Here is a 20000-nt window from a genome sequence, read left to right as displayed (position 1 = left end):
AAATCTGAGAAGAGTCCATTAAGTGAGCATTTAACAAACCTGTATTTCTAACTGTTGCACCACCTGCATTTGCACTCGACACTGAGCAGTGCTTCGGTCATCCAATGCGTGTTCATTGTTAAGGTGCCTAAACAAACAGAAGACACAAAACAGAATGTAAAGTGATGTCGATCTCAGTGGCATAGGCTACACTTAAAAAGCACTACACTGAAGTCAGATGTTTCTGTGCACTGGGAAAACAGAAAGCCTTGAAACCATACAGAAAAAAGTTAAAGCTCCTTACGTGTTGTGTGAAAATTATTTATGTAATGTAAAGAGACTCTTCAAATGGCAGAAAATGTCACTGTCTCTAAGCTTACCTGTTATTACAAAAAATATTTCCCCAGACCATTTACAGAGTTGCAGTAGAAGTCATATTATTTATGCCATTTTTTTAAAAAAGAACAGCTTGCAAATCTATGAACCAAAAGCAATTCTGAAGAGAACAAAAGCAATTTTCTATTTCATTGTTAGAACAGTTTGCTGTTTCTATGATGTATTTTAGTGAGCAATGTTTTATTTCATTGGGATGTGGTATGAATTAGGTAAAGATTGCAAATTATCATCCTGTGGAAACATCAATATTTATGAAGAATGATGATTTGCTGTTAGTAATAAAGAAACTTCATTGAAGATTTTGATCATTAGAATAATAAGATTGACATTTCATGTCCAGTGTTTAACTAGGAGACATTTGTCCTAATCTTATTTTTTAAATGGTGAAAAATAAATCATTCCAATGATCTTACTCTAACCTTGAATAGGCATTAGTCTACCATTATTATTTTTATACAATGTTTAAAGAGATCTCTTTAATGAGTGGTATGTTAATACACCAAAAGTAATTTAGTAAAGCAGCATCTCCAATGAACATGAAAACATTTAATAATATATACTCTGTAATTTGTAATATATAATGTCTTTGATGCTTCCCAAAATTAAAGAAAGTAATCTTCAAGTAATTCAATATCCTTTGGTGTATCTATTTCACCAATGGGCAAAGTAAGGCAACAATTTCAGAGATGTTCTCATCATTGCATACAAATGAAATGGCATATTGAAAAGAAATTCACAAAATTAAATAAGAATTTATATATTTATCCATGTGGGCTCAAGTATCATTTAGAATGATATAATAGTCTAAAAAGTTTATAATAGTCCTGGGTATACTGAATTCAACACATATATTTTTGTATCCATTCAAATTATTTACTTTTATTTCTTGAAGATCATAATGAGGCAGAAAAAATATAAGACACATACATGTAAAACATATGAAGAGTAATGAAAGTCATGTTGCTGATAAAAACTAATTTTATTATAAACAAAAGGTTTATTTATTTATATACCTAGGTTCAACAATCAGAAACCTTTGTTTTGCCTATACCTTGATAAATTAAACCAGTTTGTTTTAATACTTCCTTATTGATCATAACAACAAAACCTCCATGTATCTTGCCACAATGTCAGTCTTGGTTGAAGAGAAATTGTGGACTATAATAGCAAGGTGGATAAGGTCAAGCTGAAGGAGTGTGGCTGGAGTGCAGGGGACGCACTTCCACTATACCTGTCTGCTCTCTAAGCTCAGCTCAGGTTTGTTCTGCTGTGAACCTGTGAGGCAGATTAACATTCACTCATGCTCTCTGTGAAGGAGGTATGGAATGTGAGAGTAAGCCAGAGGTTAGTTAACAGAAAGTGTCACCAATTCCTAAATAACAAGACTACATTTAAAAATTGTTTCTCAGGGTTTTTTCCCCCAAAATTTAAATGAACAGTAAGACAATTTTCTACCAGCATAATACAGTTGGTGTGTTGTTTTCTTAAGGCTTCATATTGCTGTGTTTCTGTAAGATTTTTTTTTTCACCATGAACTCTTGGAGAACACAAACATATTTATTCCATATCAGAAAAAATGATGCATATTTTCAAAAATGCTTCAGTTATACACTGAGATTACAGTGTAAATGCAGGAAGCTAGATAAGTAGAATGTACAGGTCTGCAATAAAAGGCATAGCCAGTATAACATTTTCGTGTGAAATCACTTTTTAAAATGATTTTTTACACTTGTTTACTGCTTAGTGATAATCATGATCTTATATTTAAAGAACTAAAAAAAAGTACAAAATGTTTGCATTATATACTTGGGTCTTAGAGACCTATTCAATTTATCTATGCAGCTTTTATTAGAATAGAGACTGTAGACTACAATAATAGTCAATGAGGTTTTGTCTTGATTGAATTTTTCAGTGGAACACAAAAGAACCTTGCCATTAAAATAGTCCTTTATTCTCCTGTATGAAGGCGAAAGGTTTTTAAAGTGTTGTGATGTTCAGTAATGAGCCTCTATCTAAATTATCATTGGTGACAAACTCACAAAGCACTTTTCGAGGACACATAGTTATGAAATGCCAGAGCTGCCACTTTCTTTCCTGTAATTATAGGCTAGCTTGCAGCCCTTCAATGATCATTTATAGAACAGCCTCCAGTGGATTACTGAGAACTTGAAAAACACATACATACCTCTGCCACATCTCCCTTCTCCTTTCCTCGCTATTGTTTACCAGTGATATGTAAAAGAATAGTGCCTATTCATTCCCTCTACTTAATTATGCCAATCAAAGTACAGAAATAGTGTCAGATATAAATACAATGTAATAAGACTAAATAAATAGGCTAAGTATTAACATTAAATTATGAATTTATGTATTTATGACTATTTTGTGCCCAAATTATTCTCTTTTATGTTTTTATAACTATCTCAGGTACTACATATTACTGTTCAAAAATTCTCTATGATTTATAAATCAAGAATGAGATAATACTGAAAAATGAGAGGATTGGTGGATTTTCTCAGTCAGTGCCTAATTGCTGTTTCAAAATGCATATGCAAAGGGACATTTCATTAATCATTTAATCATGTCCCTTGCAGGAAGTTGGAACTAATGTTGCAAATACCCTTTTCATATGAATGCTTCAGAATACTATCTTATGCATTTGATATATTGCCTATGTCATAAATTACGGCTGCTTCAAAAGGACCAAGTGGGGTTGTTATCCCTGAAGATGCTTGTTACAAAACCTTTATTAAGTTTCTTTTTTTACTTATTGGTAGTTCTATTTCACAGCTTCATACTAGCCAACAATAATACTCTTTCTGATGGCAAAGGTCTGTAAATTACCCATGCAATCACTAACACCATTTCACAGGCCTGTTCTACTTCTACTGGTCTGCTAACAAGGCGATTACACACAAATTACTGAATGCCTATGAAATATTTAAATGCATTCTACTCTACTATGCATTAATAAGAGCAAAGCAAGCTCTGGAATTCTGGTTAGCTCCAGTCCCTAATGTCCCCTAATGAGCCTCTTACCGAGACTGCAGTTCAAACAGAGAGGTGAAGAAAAAATGCAAAGGGTGCCTTCAGAAAGGCAGCACTGAACAAACATTGTGTGAGCCAGTTCTAATTTATGGGTCACTTTATAGGTATATTGATTTTTGTTTTCAAAATGGAATAAATGATGTGGTCAACTGACGTTCTTTCACAACTGCATTGAATCTGTGTGCTAGGTAGGTAGTATCAACTAGAAAAAACGTAAATAAGCAGTCAAATTCTTTCTAAAAACAATTAAGCAAGCACTTCAGGAAGACAAAAAGTAGGAAAGGATCCTTCCAATTTATTTAATGCATACTTCTCTTTAACGAAGGTTTTATAGATGATTATGAATGTATGTGGTAACTTCAATTATATACAATCCAGATTAGTGATTCAATTTTAACCTTTGGATTTTTCAAATTCATTTAAAGTTGTAGCATTTTATAAGCTAAAAAGGGATCAGATTTAAATCCAAGTATGTCAAAGACTGTTTTAACAAAATGTTTCACTTGCATATCACTGGTGTTTGATTTATTTTGCATCAAGCTTTTTATGTTTAAACACTGACAGGAGTTTAAATACAAAATGTTAGCTGTCACTATTCATTTAGTTGATTACATGAGATGCCTTAGTTTTGAGAGATGGGGGCACTGTCACCAAAAGAAACAACATTCTGACAAGTTCAAAGAATGCCTTCTTGAGGTCATAATTTTGTAGCCATGCTGCCTAGTCAAAGACAAAGAAATAGACAATACACATTAAGTAAGAGCATAATTTTTAGAGTAGTCAGCTGCAATGAAAAAGAAAACAAATTTCTATTAAATAAACTACTCTGTTTCCACTATGTTTTCTATTGCTCTTCATATAGTATCAAGCCTTAAAAATTTAGTCTGTAATAAATTTAACTCATTTACACCCATCTACTAATTAATCTTTAATACATTAATATCTTTATAGACACTAGCCATCCTGCCTTTCTTAAAGGAGAGTATTTCCACCTTTGTATCTCAGACCATGTTTTGTGTGTTGGCATCTATGCATGCAGGTTCAAGAACACTTGTCCGCTAAATGGAATGTTATATTGTAAACCTTTTGGCTTAAGCTCTAAAAGTCAATCCATCTATATGCAAGCTGACTTAGTTCCAATGGAATGATAATTAATTTTGCAGACAAACTACTCTAAAGTTTTGTCAGATGTTATTACTCTTTGACATTTATAAGATAGTAATGAAGAACTAGTATTAAATGCTTTTAGTGATCTAGTGAGATACTCAATTAGTGGTCAGGAAAAATGGTTAGCTTCTGTCAACACCTACTTTACAGTAAAACTCAAAAATTTTCCTCAACACTTTTTTATCCTGGACTTCCTTCATCATTTTGTATTTTCTGCTTTCATCTTGCTGTTACAAATAACTACTTCTAACTTAGTCTGAATTTTTTTTATCCAATTGAAAAGAGTGCCTCAATTAAAGAGTATGTAAGAATTAAAGAATATATAAGAATAAGAATATATAACATAAATATATACAATACATAAATATATATAATATACAGGTACATATATATGTATTATACATAAGCAACTGTCCTATAATGGCTTCTCATTTGGTGCAAGATAAAAATAGAGGGATTCCACCAGTTTGTTTTGAGAGGTAATGTGAAAAAAAATAATTTGGGACTCATTATATTTTCTATTATTCTTTTTAATTTAATATATGTCAGCTAAATAGTAAAAATGAATGATTTCCTGTTATTTCAAACCAAAAGATAAGTTATCTGATATCAAATTAAGGCTGAAGCTTAAAATTTATTTCTAGTGTATACTAGAACTAAAAATGCACAATAATATTTTCCTAAAAAACTTTTATAATAAACCCTGGATATACAATTTTGGAAGAACGGATACACAAAAAAATGAGAATTAAAAATCTTTCACAGCTTTTTAATTTACCTATCTTTTCCTCCCCAAATCCTCTATTTTCTCCACTATTACAGAGGGAAACAAACTCCTCTGAGAATTCTGTATAAGTGATTATGCTTTCCTTCTTCATTATCACTTCCCACACAGATGCTAAATAAACTTTTTTTGAATAACCGAAGTTAATTCATTTAATGAGATATTTTCTTTCTTTTCAAATTTCTAACACATTTTCAAGAAGACAATGCCACTATGGAAAGTATATCTAATCGATATTTCACTTCGGTCAGTATACTTACATTAGCTCTATTAACAGAATTTATCACAGATCTTTGAGTTAGTGAATCTAAAGCATATCAAAACAAAAATGGACTTAAAAAAAAAAGGCTTTAAAACCTCCTGTCATTAGTTCTGTCATCCCTATAAAGTTAATGGGTTGGAAAAATGGTCAGTCTTTGGAACCAAAGTTGATATTTAATTGAAAGGAAATGCTTTTTTAATTGTAATTTCTTTGCTTTTTTAAAAAAAACAGTGGCATGAATATGAAAGAAGACTAAGGTAAAATGAGGGTTCATATTCGTCTGGTTGTTAGTAATAAAAACATAAATATTTGAGATAAATTAAATGCTTCTTTCAATTTGTTATAAACAAAATCATACTAAAGGAAAATATGTATTTTTCCCCTAAAGATTTATTTTGAATTTTGTCAGAAAGAACAATTTGGAGCAATAAAATGCATGGTGAGTGGGTTGGTCCTATGGCATAATTTGCCATTCTTTAAAAAAAAGTAACAATAGCCCTTTACATAATTTTAATGACAAGGAATAATACATTGATAAGGACTAATGTATTCACATGAGGAAATGGGAAGTAATTTGTTAAAATAACATCCCTATGTTCTTTCTTTGCTTTAACAATTTTTTTTTTTTTTTTTTTTAGAGAAGAAAACTTCAGCAAAGCTACCTAACATTTTTTAATGGTCTCTTTGCTTATAATCAGTTTCATACCCAAGGAAATGGCAGCTCACAACTGTTTTGATAAAAGAAAAGTGTAAATTTTCATTTAAGGCCATTTACAAAGAGCCATAGTGGTATATGAAGCAAATTTTCTCTTAATTAGTTAGAAATGATAAAAGGTTAAAAAAATCTTTGTGGAAGTCTTACTGTAATTCATTTATAAAGTTATTGTGATGCCAAGTACTTGTGCCTGGTTGTTAAGGTGCTTTTGTTCTATACCCTATAGTCAGTCTTCCATTTGTAAACACATCTTTTTGATGTTTCTGCCAACATCCTGGCAACAAAGCAGTGCAATTTCAAATGAGCTAATTAACTTAATTGTTGATGAAGCATGAAACAGTTCACTCACCCTGTTAGCTGCACCATGACAACATAAGAGTCTCAGCCTGTGAAGTTACTCATCTCCATAAGCCTATCTGTAGCTCTCTGTTTAGATCTCTTGTATACCAGAATTGTGTAAGGAAAACATTTCATGAAAGATGAAGATTTTCACTTGAAAAAGAACCCCTTATGATTTTTTTTAAATAAAATATTCTATTAAAAATTAAGAATACACAAAGTTTTGGTTTTAAGCTAGAGAAGCCATGTAATCTGTTATACAAACATATAGCCATGTGTGTTTCTTGAAGTTTCTGAGGGCAAAAAGTAACAATGTAAATGAAATGTAGTTTTTTAAAAAATTTTAGCCAGTATAAACTTTCATTTTTAATTCTTGTAGTTACATGTATATACTAAATACTACTATTTTAAAAAATATATAAAGCCTGTAATTAAAAAACAAACCTTCAAAATATGTTTACTGAAATATATATTATAAAATATATATATATTTATATATTATATATTATAAAATATATATATATTTATATATTATATATTATAAAATATATATATATTTATATATTATATATTATAAAATATATATATATTTATATATTATATATTATAAAATATATATATAATATTTATATATTATATATTATACATTATATATTATATATTATATATAATAATATATATATTAGGATGACTCACATAATATTAATTAGAAACTTAAGAGAATTCTATTTTATAAATAGGTCTGTTATAAATGTCTCCAATGATTAATGATATATTATTGTAGGCTAATATTTTTCATTCATTCAAAAATCTTTACTAAACCATTTCTAAAATATCTTAATGAAAAGACAAAGCCTGATCTTGCTAATCTACTTGTTGGAACCCACAAAAATCTTGAAGTATGTCTTATAATGGACTTTTGCCTTCCTCCTTCATCTTTTGTTTATTTTCAATGTGCCTAAAATGCCCATATAATCCAGTCACCACCCCCCACCAAAAAAAGTAAAAAACCTACTTTAAAAACTGTCCAAAATCTTCACAAATGCTTTCACAGCCTGGCCATTTGCAAACTCCATGGCCATAGAGAGTGTGAGAGGCCCCAGTCTCCTCATGTGACGAGCTGTAGCAAAAGAACACGACGTCAGATTCATCTCAAAAAGCTATAATCGTTGCAGGCTGCTAGCGCCTGTCAGGTTACGATCAGTGACAAACAGGTCAAAACAGGTCAATTCAGCTCAGAGCAGTCAGAAAAATTTAATCGTTCTATTGAATAGTTCAACTGCCAAGGCTAGATGATGTTCCAATTAGAGGAGAAATAGAGCCAAAGATGACTGTTAATAAAGGATGAAAAACTAAGAGGACTGTATAATATCATATGCTAATCCTGCCTTATGACCTTAATGTAACATTTTATCTCTAAATAAAAAATATATATTCATATATGGTCAAGTGAAAAAAAACCTTTATTTTTAAGAGAATAATAGGACAGCCATCATAAGATTTTGAAATGCTCTTTTTGAAGAAGATATGGACCTCTAGGATCATTTAAATTGTTTAATATTTATGTATAAACCACATATATTTCTACTAGTTACACCTGATTTAGAAAACTACTTTGGAACAGTATTAGTTAGCTTTATCTTTATATAATTATTGAAGACTTTTGATAAGTGAATCTTAGAGAGATCCCAGAGAAATCAACCAACTTTTGGAATACATAATCATCAAATTAATCTCAATTAAAACAACAGCATGAAAGCATTCAGGAGCATACCACTTTATACTAACAAAACCAAACAAGAAAAAGTTTCCATGATACTCAAATGAAGGCCAGAAACATCACTGAATTATAGAATTTTATTTTAAACTGTACTATAATTAAATATCTGTTTCTTTGGAAAACATTTGTTTATGAAAAAGAATTTGTTATGGAAAGGCAGATATTCATATTGCATAACAGAACACTATCAATCCACTACACTTACATATGAAGTTTGGAGCTATATATAAGCCTAAGCCATTATGTTAAGAATTCTACACTTAAATTTCATCTTTTAAAAACAGATTTTTCACACTGAGCAATATTTTAGCTTATGAACTATATGCAAATTACTTTAAAGGACTTGATTAGAGAGCAAGATGCCTAAATAAATGGAGCTAAAGGACAAATGTACATGAATGCTCCTTTTACAAATGCAATTTTTATACAACTAAAAACAGTAGTTAAAAATTAGATAACATATTTAATATTAATAACTGAAATCAAAAATTTTTCTTTGAAATTTTAGTTGAATTTAATCATAAAATTACCAACATGTTTATCTTTATATATTTACATATTTCATCATGCAACAATTAAAAAGGCAAACCAGATTTTCCATCATCTAGCTTATTATGCTTTTGTTTATATATTTATCTGTTCTTTGATTTCTAATTCATATGTTTGAAACATATAAGAGAGATATCCATGCATCTTTAATTATTTGAAATTAAAGAACTGATCTTTAGCTTAAAAAAATGTTCTCAGCAATCAGGTTAATCATAACATATTAGTCATAAAAATATATTGATACAATCATTCCACATGCACTCATGAAAAAATAAATTTCTTCAGGCAAACTCCCAAACTACATCCATCAAACTTTTGGTATTTGAACAGCTTTTCTGTAATACAAAGAATATAGGCCGGGCACGGTGGCTCACGCCTGTAATCCCAGCACTTTGGGAGGCCGAGGCAGGCAGATCACGAGGTCAGGAGATAGAGACCATCCTGGCTAACACGATGAAACCCCATCTCTACTAAAAAAAACACAAAGAAATTAGCCAGGCGTAGTGGCGGGCGCCTGTAGTCCCAGCTACTCGGGAGGCTGGGGCAGGAGAATGGCAGGAACCCGTGAGGCGGAGCTTGCAGTGAGCCGAGATTGTGCACTCCAGCCTGGGTGACAGAGCAAGACTCTGTCTCAAAAAAAAAAAAAAAAAAAAGAATATAATAAGATAAATAATCTAAAGATTTCTAATCTGTTGTTCTATACATTTTGTCCTTGTTCCAAGTACAAATTGTTCTTTTTTGTTGTCTCAATGGTGAAAATAAAATCTGAAAATAGATAAATATAGAATAAAGCTCATGAGATTTACCTGTCTCGTCTTGCATTTAGAACTGAAGACTGTCCATTCACTATGGAATGATGAGTTATTGGTGGTGATGCTTTGGAAGTGGTGGAGGAGGTAGTCGAGGAGGAATTGTTAGTAGTGAGGTCTAGCCCTCCATGTTTAATGCCATTGTCTTCCATACTGTGAACTCCAGTCACTTCTTTCCATAACTGCTGAATCTCAGCAGGACTTAAGCCAGCTATAAAATGAAAGAAAGCTTCACTAACATAACAAGGTTATGTAAAGTTTATATAATGAGCTTTGTGTTATTAATAGATTAATACCAACAACAACAGTGATGTTACCTGCATAAATTAATATACAACAAAAAATCACTTTTACACTATCAGCACCAAAGCTTTTGTCTTGAAAAAGAATCATTTATTTTCTAAAGAGTACCAATTTGGGAATAGTATGGAGAATAATGCCATATGAAATTACTGAGAATAATATCAAGCATTAAAAAAAAATCCCTGCATGTTCCATTTAAAAATTGAACTAGGGCCAGGCATGGTGGCTCACGCCTGTAATCCCAGCACTCTGGGAGGCTGAGGTGGGTGAATCACTTGAGGCCAGGAGTTCGAGACCAGCCTGGCCAACATGGTGAAACCCTGTCTCTACTAAAAATACAAAAATTAGTCAGGTGTGGTGTCACACACCTGTAAACCCAGCTACTCGGGAGGTTGAGGCGGGAGAATCGCCTGAACCTGGGAAGCAGAGGTTGCAGTGAGCTGAGATTGTACCACTGCACTCTAGCCTGGGTGAGAGTAAGACCCTGTCTCAAACAAAAACAAACAAACAAACAAATAAATAAATAAATACAAATACAAATTGAACTATTCAACTTTTAAGAGCAGTTTTTACTTATTGCTAGTATTAAGGTTTGTTTTTAAATCAGTGAGGAACTGAAAGAGAAATAGACTTCAAAATAATATCAAAATAAATAAATAAATAAATAAAAGGGAAAACAAAAATGCCAGGGAAAAACAGTGAACACTCAACTCAAAAAAACAGGAGATTTGACAATTATCTCTTCATTTTGATATTTCTCAGAGGGATGAACTAAATAACTAAATTTAATTTTGGTGTCTTAAATAAACCAATATGTTTACTTAAGTGGATCAGTTAAGAAGATAATATCTAAACTTCTCCTTCATTTATGACTGATAGAGTAAATCAACTACTCATTTTAAACAATTCCCTGGTTCAGGTTATGCAAATTTACTTGAATTATACAACAATAAAAATAGAAAAGCGGGATATAATCCTTTAGTTTTTAACTATGAATTTGAAATAAAGTATTGAGAGACTATTGCTTACAGTATTTGACTTACAAAATAGTACTGTGTCTTTGTATATTTTTTATAGACCTTGTGCTTTTTAATCCTCAGTACAAACTAATAGAGGTATGATTAAACAATTCATGGAAAAGGAAACAAACTAAGAGAGAAGTTAAAAAATAGTCCAAGATCGCATAGCTTCTGCATGGTAAAGTTGTGATTTAAATCCAGGCAGTCTGGCTTGAGTATCTTTGCTCTTAAAATACTATATTAAGAAAATATTAAAACTACTGAATAAATAAGTACAGGAAAAAATGAAGAGAGTATTTACTATATTCTGGCATTTTACTAAGAGCTTTACATTTATAATCTTAGTTAACCTCACTTGAGGTTAGAAATCATTATATTTTACAAGAAGGCTCAGAAACATTAAATATGTTGCCCCAAATCACTCAATTTATGATCCGTGGGCAGAATTCAAACTCAATGTTCTGTAGCTCCAAAATCCATGTTCTTAATTACTATGTGCACCTATAACATCTAATATAAAGATGAAAGTACAACTCAAACTACCTCTCCCAACCGAACATACATCTACATTAGATTCTATAGTGATGTAAGAGATGTGTGGGGTGAAGCAGGTTGGAATAGGCACGGGAGATGGGGCAAGATAACAGAATATGATGGTGAGAAGAATGAACTCTCTCACCCCAATCCCTGCAAATGGAAAAATCCCTGATCTAGATATCACTATATCTAAGTATTGGCAAGTAGCCAATAGGAACAGAAGAATTCTCACTGTTCCAAACATAACTTCTTGTTATATTATTCATCACAGCATTAACCTTAAATTGCTATGCCTATCACAATTTCGTACAGGTAGTTTTACTGAAGGCTATCATTTCAGTGATTCTGGCTTCTTGAGATTTAAGACAAGGACTGAGCCTAAAGAAAAAACAGGATAATTCGGGTTTCCAAAGTTACTACAACCCATTTTTTTCCCATAAAAAAAGAAAGTGGCTTTATAAAGAAAGGTTTCTCTGTTATATAGGAAACTACTTTTTATATAAAGATCTATAATTATTGCTTTAACCCAGAATTCTGAAACTTTTCTGACCGTAAATTTTGATTATCTGTTGGTGTATGTTAGGTGTCCCAACAGGAAAACTTCATTAGCAAATCCTTTTTCATGATAGCACCAACATGTCTTCTGCATTAGAACTTTCACCATCTTACCAGCTGCCTCTCTGCTCTATTGTCAGCTCTTGCCTGGATCACAGCTATAGCCTTCCAACTGTCTTCCTGCTATTACCTTGCCTTGAATATATGAATTTACTCTTCATGGAGTATCCAAGTATTCTCTCTATAAATGTAAATTAGGTCATGTCGCTTCCCAGGCAAGGCCTCCAAAGGCTTTCGAGAATACTTAGAAGAAAACAAAATGAGAAAACAACAACAACAACAAAAACAACCTTTACTATAGCCTATGGGGCACTGCACTTATTATCTGGCTCTTGCCTGTCTCTCTGATCTCATCTACCGCCCTCTCTTCACTTTTCATTCTGTTATACCAGCCTTCTGCTGCTTCTCAAATGTATCAAACATTTGCTTCCTTTCCAACCTTTGCTCTGGCTGTTCCCACAACCTGTTCTTGGCTTCCTCCCTCCCTTTACTTAGATGGTTCAAAGTTCATCTCCTCTAAGTTTCCAACCATACTATCAACCCCTGCCCCTCTCCACCCTCCCTTCTAGCATTCCTTAACTCCTCATCCTGCTTTTTTTTTTTAAATCATGTATCAGTTTCTGAAACCATTTAATCTATCTATCTATCTATCTATCCAGTCTACATCTTGTTATCACCAGTCTCCCTCTAATACAACTGCAGTTTTATAAGAGTAGGAATTTCTTGTTTTACTGGTATATCTACACTGCCTTGAACAGTGCCTGGCATGTGCTCAATAAATATTTGTAGATTCCATTGATTATAATAGAGTCATACATTTCTCGAAGACATGTTGGTGCCCACATGGAAGCTGTGTGACTCTTAAAGGGCATACTCTATATGAATATTGCTACAATACCAGTGTCTAAAGAATTATATATGGCACTAGTTGCTTCTAACATAGATTGAGTGGCTAACAACATTTTATATCTCAGTTAAAGACTCTTAGATGGTTTTAGAGATTATACCAACTAACGATGTTACTGGTAAGTCAGTTTTTGGATTTTATTAATAATTTAGTTATGTAAGTATCCACTTGCCTTCTAAAAGTAGATTTCTATGATACTATTCATTTGTACTGAAAATTAGTGATATCACCGTGCTATTGCAATAAGATAACAAATGTTAGGCAGTTAGTAGGCCCTCAATAAATATTAGATGAATAAATGACCTGTTCAAATAATCCAAATAATGTGTCTTAATTAAAAATAGGAAGAAACAGTGTTAAATTATATAATAGATAAGAGGCAGATAATAAAAGAAGTCAAAAAATTCCTTTTAGCAGCAGTGTATCCTCAAATGTCTGCATATTAGAATCACCTGGGCATATTTTAAAATCTCTAAAGGCCTTACCACAACCCACACCAATAAAACCACAATTTTAGAGGGGAAACACAGGCATTAGTAGTTTTTGAAGCTCCAAAGGTGATTCCAATGCACAGATAATTTTGGGGGGAAATTTTTAAAAAGAAAACTATTACCTTGCTCTTGGGACAAAGCTTTCAACCTAAAAATTGCTCAGCTCTTTTATATGCTTACAAAACTACTTGTGAAATGTGAAACAGCTAGCCAATGGATTTTGTACAATTTTGAAAGTTTTATGAGCTTTGAAGTCTTGAAGGTTTGCAATAATTAATCTAGATTATTTTTGAGGCAGTAATATAACAAGTTCAGTATTTCCGAAACAGTGTTCTATGGAACAGTAGTCTTATAAATGCTGTTAATCTAAGAGATCTGTGGTCTCTATCTTGGAGACTTATTATTCATGTAAAATAGTTCTGAGATGTGTAGTAACAAGGAAAACTTGAATCTCATTTTGAAATCAGCGTTTCCAATTATATTTGAGGAAGAAAAACCCAAGAAACTCTTTACAATTACACTAGTTTGCGTAAGTTTTAAATACCAGGTGTAAGCTTCGGAGTTACCAACTGATCCCTAGCCCATAACCCTCCCCAGTCTTTCTATTTGAAAATCCCATGTAACCTTATCTGGTTTCTTAAACTTCCCATGTTCAAAACTAAGCTCCTGTTTATACAGCCCCCTCCCTCAACCCCAACTCAGTCCCCTTTAGAGTTTTCTTCGTCTCTGTTTTATTTAACCGATACTTACATAGTGCTTTTGATATGGCAGACATTCTTCTAAGTGCTTCACATATGATATCTAATCTAATACCCCAAACCATTATTATCATTATTATTGCTCTTATTATCCCTATGTTAGAGATGGGGACACTAAGGCAAAGAAAAGGCCTTGCTCTAGAGCTACTCTGTCGCAGAGATTCCTCTCATTTTCAGGTCATTACTCATTAACCCTTTTCTCAGGACTCCTTCTGAGGGTCACCCTATTTTCCTATTGTTATTTAGGTTCTTCCTATTCTTGCCTTTATTTCTCTCCTTAGCACTCACCACTATATATTTTACTTAACTTATTTATCGTCTGCCTTCTACACTAAAATGCATGTTTTATGATGGCAGGGATTTTTGTCTGTTTTCTTCACTGCTGTATTCCCAGTGTCTATAAGAGTGCCTGCAGTCAGTGAAAGCTCAAAGAATATTACTTGAAAGAGTTTTAAAATTTGGCCAGAACACTCGTGTACTGGCAAACATACTCTGGGAATCTGTGGACTAGACTATTATGATTAATAGACAACTTTTATCTTAAGTGAAGATTATTCGGTTTCTCTTATTTCAAGGATATATATACTAGTAGTGCCAAAAAGTTTTGTAATTATGCAATTTTAAACTTCCGTGGCCACAAAAAATTGGGAATCCCTATTCCACTTTTGGATGATAACTTGGGCTTGTGCTTATTCACTGCCAGCACCACAAATATTAAAAGGTTTTTACCACAGGAGCTGAGTAAACGAAAGGGTAATTCCTTAATCAAATTGCCTATCATACCACAGATAATACAACTTAATAATAATTCTTTTTTTTTTTTTTTTTTTTGAGACGGAGTCTCGCTCTGTCACCCAGGCTGGAGTGCAGTGGCGCGATCTCGGCTCACTGCAAGCTCCGCCTCCCGGGTTCACGCCATTCTCCTGCCTCAGCTTCTCCGAGTAGCTGGGATTACAGGCGCCCGACACCACGCCCTGCTAATTTTTTATATTTTTAGTTTCACCGTGGTCTCGATCTCCTGACCTCGTGATCCGCCCACCTTGGCCTCCCAAAGTGCTGGGATTACAAGCGTGAGCCACTGCGCCCAGCCAATAATAATTCTTAAGACAGAGTCTCGCTGGAGTGCAATGGCATGATCACAGATCACTATAGCCCTGACCTCCTGGGCTGAAGTGATCTTCCCTCCTGAGCCTCCCAAGTAGCTGGGAGGTGACCGACCACAGGCATACGGTCATCATGCTCAGCTAATTATTTTATTTTTTGAAAAGACAGGGTCTCACTATGTTGCCCAGGCTGGTCTTGAACTCCTGGGCTGAAGTGATCCTCCAGCCTCAGCCTCCCAAATTGCTGGGATTACAGGTGTGATCCACTGTACCTGGCCTAATAATAATTCCTTAATCCCACATTCAGAGTTTGTGGAGTATCTACAAGATGACAAGCACTGTGCTAAGAATTAATTAAAATTAATTCATATCTAGATTATACGTACTTAAGGCACACGAAGTTTAAAAATGTCTACGCTAGTTTCAACACAGCTTTGAAAATGCTGCTAAGGTGATTTTTACTTATTACTAAAATAAGTAAAAAGCAATTTTTATTAGTAAAAAATCTCCTTAGCAGCTTTTTTACACTCAAAAAAAAAATTTTTTTTTCAATGTCATTTCTTTTTCTGTGTCCAGTAATTGATTTTTAAATGTTAAACAAATAATTGTATATATTATGATGCAAAGTATGTATACCGTTAATTTTTAACTAACTTATTTAGTGATACGCTACTTATTTTCTAAGGTTACTTATAATTTAAAATAATAAAAGTGAGTTTTGGTAGAAACATTTGTATTATATATATTCTGTTAAGCCAAATTGATATTTAATATTTGAATTTGAATCACTGAGATATTACTATGTACTTTTCAGTTTCCATCTTAAATTTTATATTTTAAGATGTGAAACTTAAAAACTAGTATACATATATGGCCAGAATAATTGAATCACAGAAAAGGGTATATATTACAAAAGTAAACTTCCCTACCAGCCTTGACCTCTGGATACCCATATCTCTTCTTCAGAAAAGAGTTCCAGTTTCTGGAGTATCCTTCAGAGATCTGGGTGTTCATTTATAATTTGACTAACTCAACATATTATTGATTTATATTTGACTAGAGGTCTACTGTCACCTACAGATACAATGCCCATCTTTAAAATGCCTGTCTAATGAGAGGTGAATTAAATACACACTTTGTCCAAATGTCAAATTTAGCAGAAGTAGGTATTCAGCTGAAACTGAGATCAAAGATAAATTACCTTCACCAAAGAAGGAACTTCTGGGATATGTGAATACATCTGATATTAAGAAAAATTAGTACTATCATTTTTTATAGGTTGCATTTTAAAAGCTTGATTGATACTCTATTACAAAACCAATGATGTTTCCTTTTTCTCATCATATTTTAATATGGCAAAGTTGACACACTGCTTTCGAGTCTTCCTCTCAAGATGTGAAGAATTGCCAAATAAAACTTTAAAAAAAGACTTATGAGATAAATGGAATTAAATTCATTTTAATGTTATACATTCTAGTTCACAAAATAATTCTAAAAGAATTATAGAGTTATGATACAATTTAATCTCAATCTTTTTATATTTTTTCAAAAACTAACTCAACACACTCAATATTTTTCTATATATGTAAGTATTTACTAGTTTTTTAAACATAAAATTAACAGCATTCACAGGTAGCTCGGCAGAGTTTTATACCTGCAATAATAAATGTACATTAAAACTTCAATTCAGTGATGAAATTTTAGCACATAAAGCACCAAATAAGTTTTTTTCCCCAAGTTACAAATGGAAAACTTTGATATTTGAAAGGGAATACTGACATGGTAATATTTTTGCATGACATGAACTGTTCGTATTGGTAATGTTGTTGCTACAATTACATACAATAGTAATCTATGCAAGCACAGGATCATTGATTAAGCAGTAAATCCAGGATGCCAGAAGTAAGCATTTGGCTACTTAGACTTCCATAAGCATAGAATGAAGCCAAAGCCAAATAGCTAATTTTGGCTGAATATTGCGCCCAAAGACTATCTTCGGCACAATTCTAACTCAGCCTAAAAAACATTATATTTTATTTCAAAATATTTCATTTTTAATTATTATTCAACCGCTCTTATTCTGAGATTCTCTAGTTCTATAACGTGTTAATTCAGAAGAATGCTGGCTAGAATCTAGCATTCTGTTTGGTCTTTCAAATTGGTAATGAAAATCTTGTCTTTTAAATAACTTTTATAAATTAAAAAATATGTAAAAACTTTGAGTGACAGAAAATCATCACCACATGTATTCCTATCCATATAGTCATAGTAAATGTGTGAATATATTGTGGATTAGAGTACACAAATGTTTATCGGATGTCACAAACATATCAATGTTTAAAGTTAACTTCATCTTTCCTAACCAATAGACAATGATACTGGTTCATTAAAATGTTTCACTAAATTTCATTACTAGATAATATATAAACTATGTTATTTATATATTACATAGATTTATAATCAGTATATTATTCAAGATGGAACTATAAATCCATCCTTTCTATTTGACATATGTATGTATATACCTATATACCTATACTTATGTATATACCTATCTGTCTGTATACAAACCAAACATATACTTAGGAGATGGAAGTTTACTTGCCTAACTAAAATCCAATATTATAGTAATATTAATGATGACCTTAAATGATTAATATTTAAAATAATTTACACTAAGATGATAAATATAAAACTTTAGAGAGAAATGTAGGTAAATCTGCTATTCTACCAAAATTCTTATAATTTTGTTACTTCTCATTGTTATATACATATATTTTAATATAATTTAAGAAGCTGTAACTCTAAAAGTAGCATGAAGAAGTTGTGTTAAATTATAGGGATAAATAAAATATGACATAGTTTTAGGTTGAGTGCAGTGGCTAATGCCTGTAATCCCAGCACTTTGGGAGGCCGAGGCAGGCGGATCACTTGAGGTCAGGGGTTCGAGACCAGCCTGGTCAACATGGTGAAACCGTCTCTACTAATAATACGAAAATTAGCCAGGCGTGGTGGTGGGCACCTGTAATTGCAGCTACTCAGAAGGCTGAGGGAGGAGAATTGCTTGAACCCGGGAGGCGGAGGTTGCAGTGAGCTGAGTTAGCGCCACTGCACTCTAGTGTGGATGACAGAGTGAGACTCCTCAAAAAAAAAAAAAAAAAGATACAGTTTTAAAGACACAATGAGAACATCATCCATCATTGCACATTAATCCTACTTAGTTTTTATATGGCTATTTTTCAAGGCTAATCAACCAACCAAAAACCTGGTACAAAGTGAACTGGAAAATGATAATAAAAATATTCAAAATACTTTTACCTTAACCTCTAACTAAGGAAGAAATGATTCAGGGCTTACACTGTACAACAAATATTTCTTTACTTTTTCCCACTCTGGTTTTGGGATTCCAGCATAGTACCATAACATTAGGTTCCTTTACTGTAGCTGGTGTATTCAACACACAATGAGCCTCCACAATGATATTTTTCACACTTAATCATCTAAATCGTAAAAAACAAGACAATGATGCCGGTTTGTGTGGCTTACATGGCAAAAACACAAACTTTGATCGGTGAACCAACTACATTTGTGGCCCTACAATTATTCAAATGGATTTTTTTAACCTATATTAATGAAAACATAGTTGAGTGATTTCATCTTTTTTCCTTTTTAAAATATAAATTTTCTGCTCAAAGACAGATGTTTTTAGATTTACTTTCCTTTCCCTAAATGTTTGCCATTTTCTCAGTTTATCTCTCATATATCTTATCAAGGATAAAAACAGAAGAAAAGGGAGAAACAAGGATTCTATGAAAATAAATTTTAATTTGAATTCAGGTAATTTCTATTTGAAAACTATTAGAATGATTATATCATTATAAGTTTAATTGTTCAGAGAGATGTTTTTTGCTTGTTTTGAAAGAATGTGGTTTCACAGTATGTTTTAAACAAGTTACATTGTGTTTCTATTAGCACATATTTTAATCTTTCTTAAAATGTTTACTTGAATTAAAAAAATAAGATTGTGGTAGATCATGCTTTTCATTGAGGAAATTCTCATATAATTATATCCTAAATGCAGATTTCATTTGAACTTTACTGAAAACAAAAAAAATACTGTTTCTGTTTTAGTATAGTTTCTATTGAAGAAATCCATGTTTACATTGAAATAATTCTATACACTTTTCTTTTTTACTTTTTCATGTCTTCAAATTGTATTTATTTTTCTAAAGAAGAATAATTGTGAATAGAACATTCATTGATATAATGACGCTATGATTTATTCCAATTTTCTTTAGAATAACTCAGAAAAATAGGCTTATTTCCTTGTTTTTCTTTTGCTATTTAATCTTTATCTTTTTTGATTTCCTAGAAGTGCTTCAATCAGGTGAATTAGAAGATTTGAAGTCAAGTGAGAGAGGAAAATCAGGGGAAAAAAA

The 20000-nt window shown here is 32.2% G+C and overlaps 1 protein-coding gene across 22 annotated transcripts in view; it reads right to left on the bottom strand.

Annotated features, from left to right (window-relative positions):
• FOXP2 (forkhead box P2) overlaps positions 1–20000 on the bottom strand; it is a 607270-nt gene that overhangs the window by 40917 nt on the left and 546353 nt on the right. For all 22 annotated transcript variants that reach the window (XM_054559697.2, XM_054559694.2, XM_063726142.1 and 19 more), the window contains 3 exons: positions 9826–10039; positions 7706–7810; positions 40–127 (listed from right to left, as the gene is read on the bottom strand). In XM_054559697.2, the coding sequence (XP_054415672.1) occupies positions 40–127; positions 7706–7810; positions 9826–10039 (407 nt within the window). The remainder of the gene's footprint in view (positions 1–39; positions 128–7705; positions 7811–9825; positions 10040–20000) is intronic.

The sequence above is a fragment of the Pongo abelii genome, chromosome 6 (assembly GCF_028885655.2).
Source record: "Pongo abelii isolate AG06213 chromosome 6, NHGRI_mPonAbe1-v2.0_pri, whole genome shotgun sequence".
Lineage (NCBI taxonomy): Eukaryota > Metazoa > Chordata > Mammalia > Primates > Hominidae > Pongo > Pongo abelii.
This window is presented reverse-complemented; position numbering and strand designations above follow the sequence as displayed.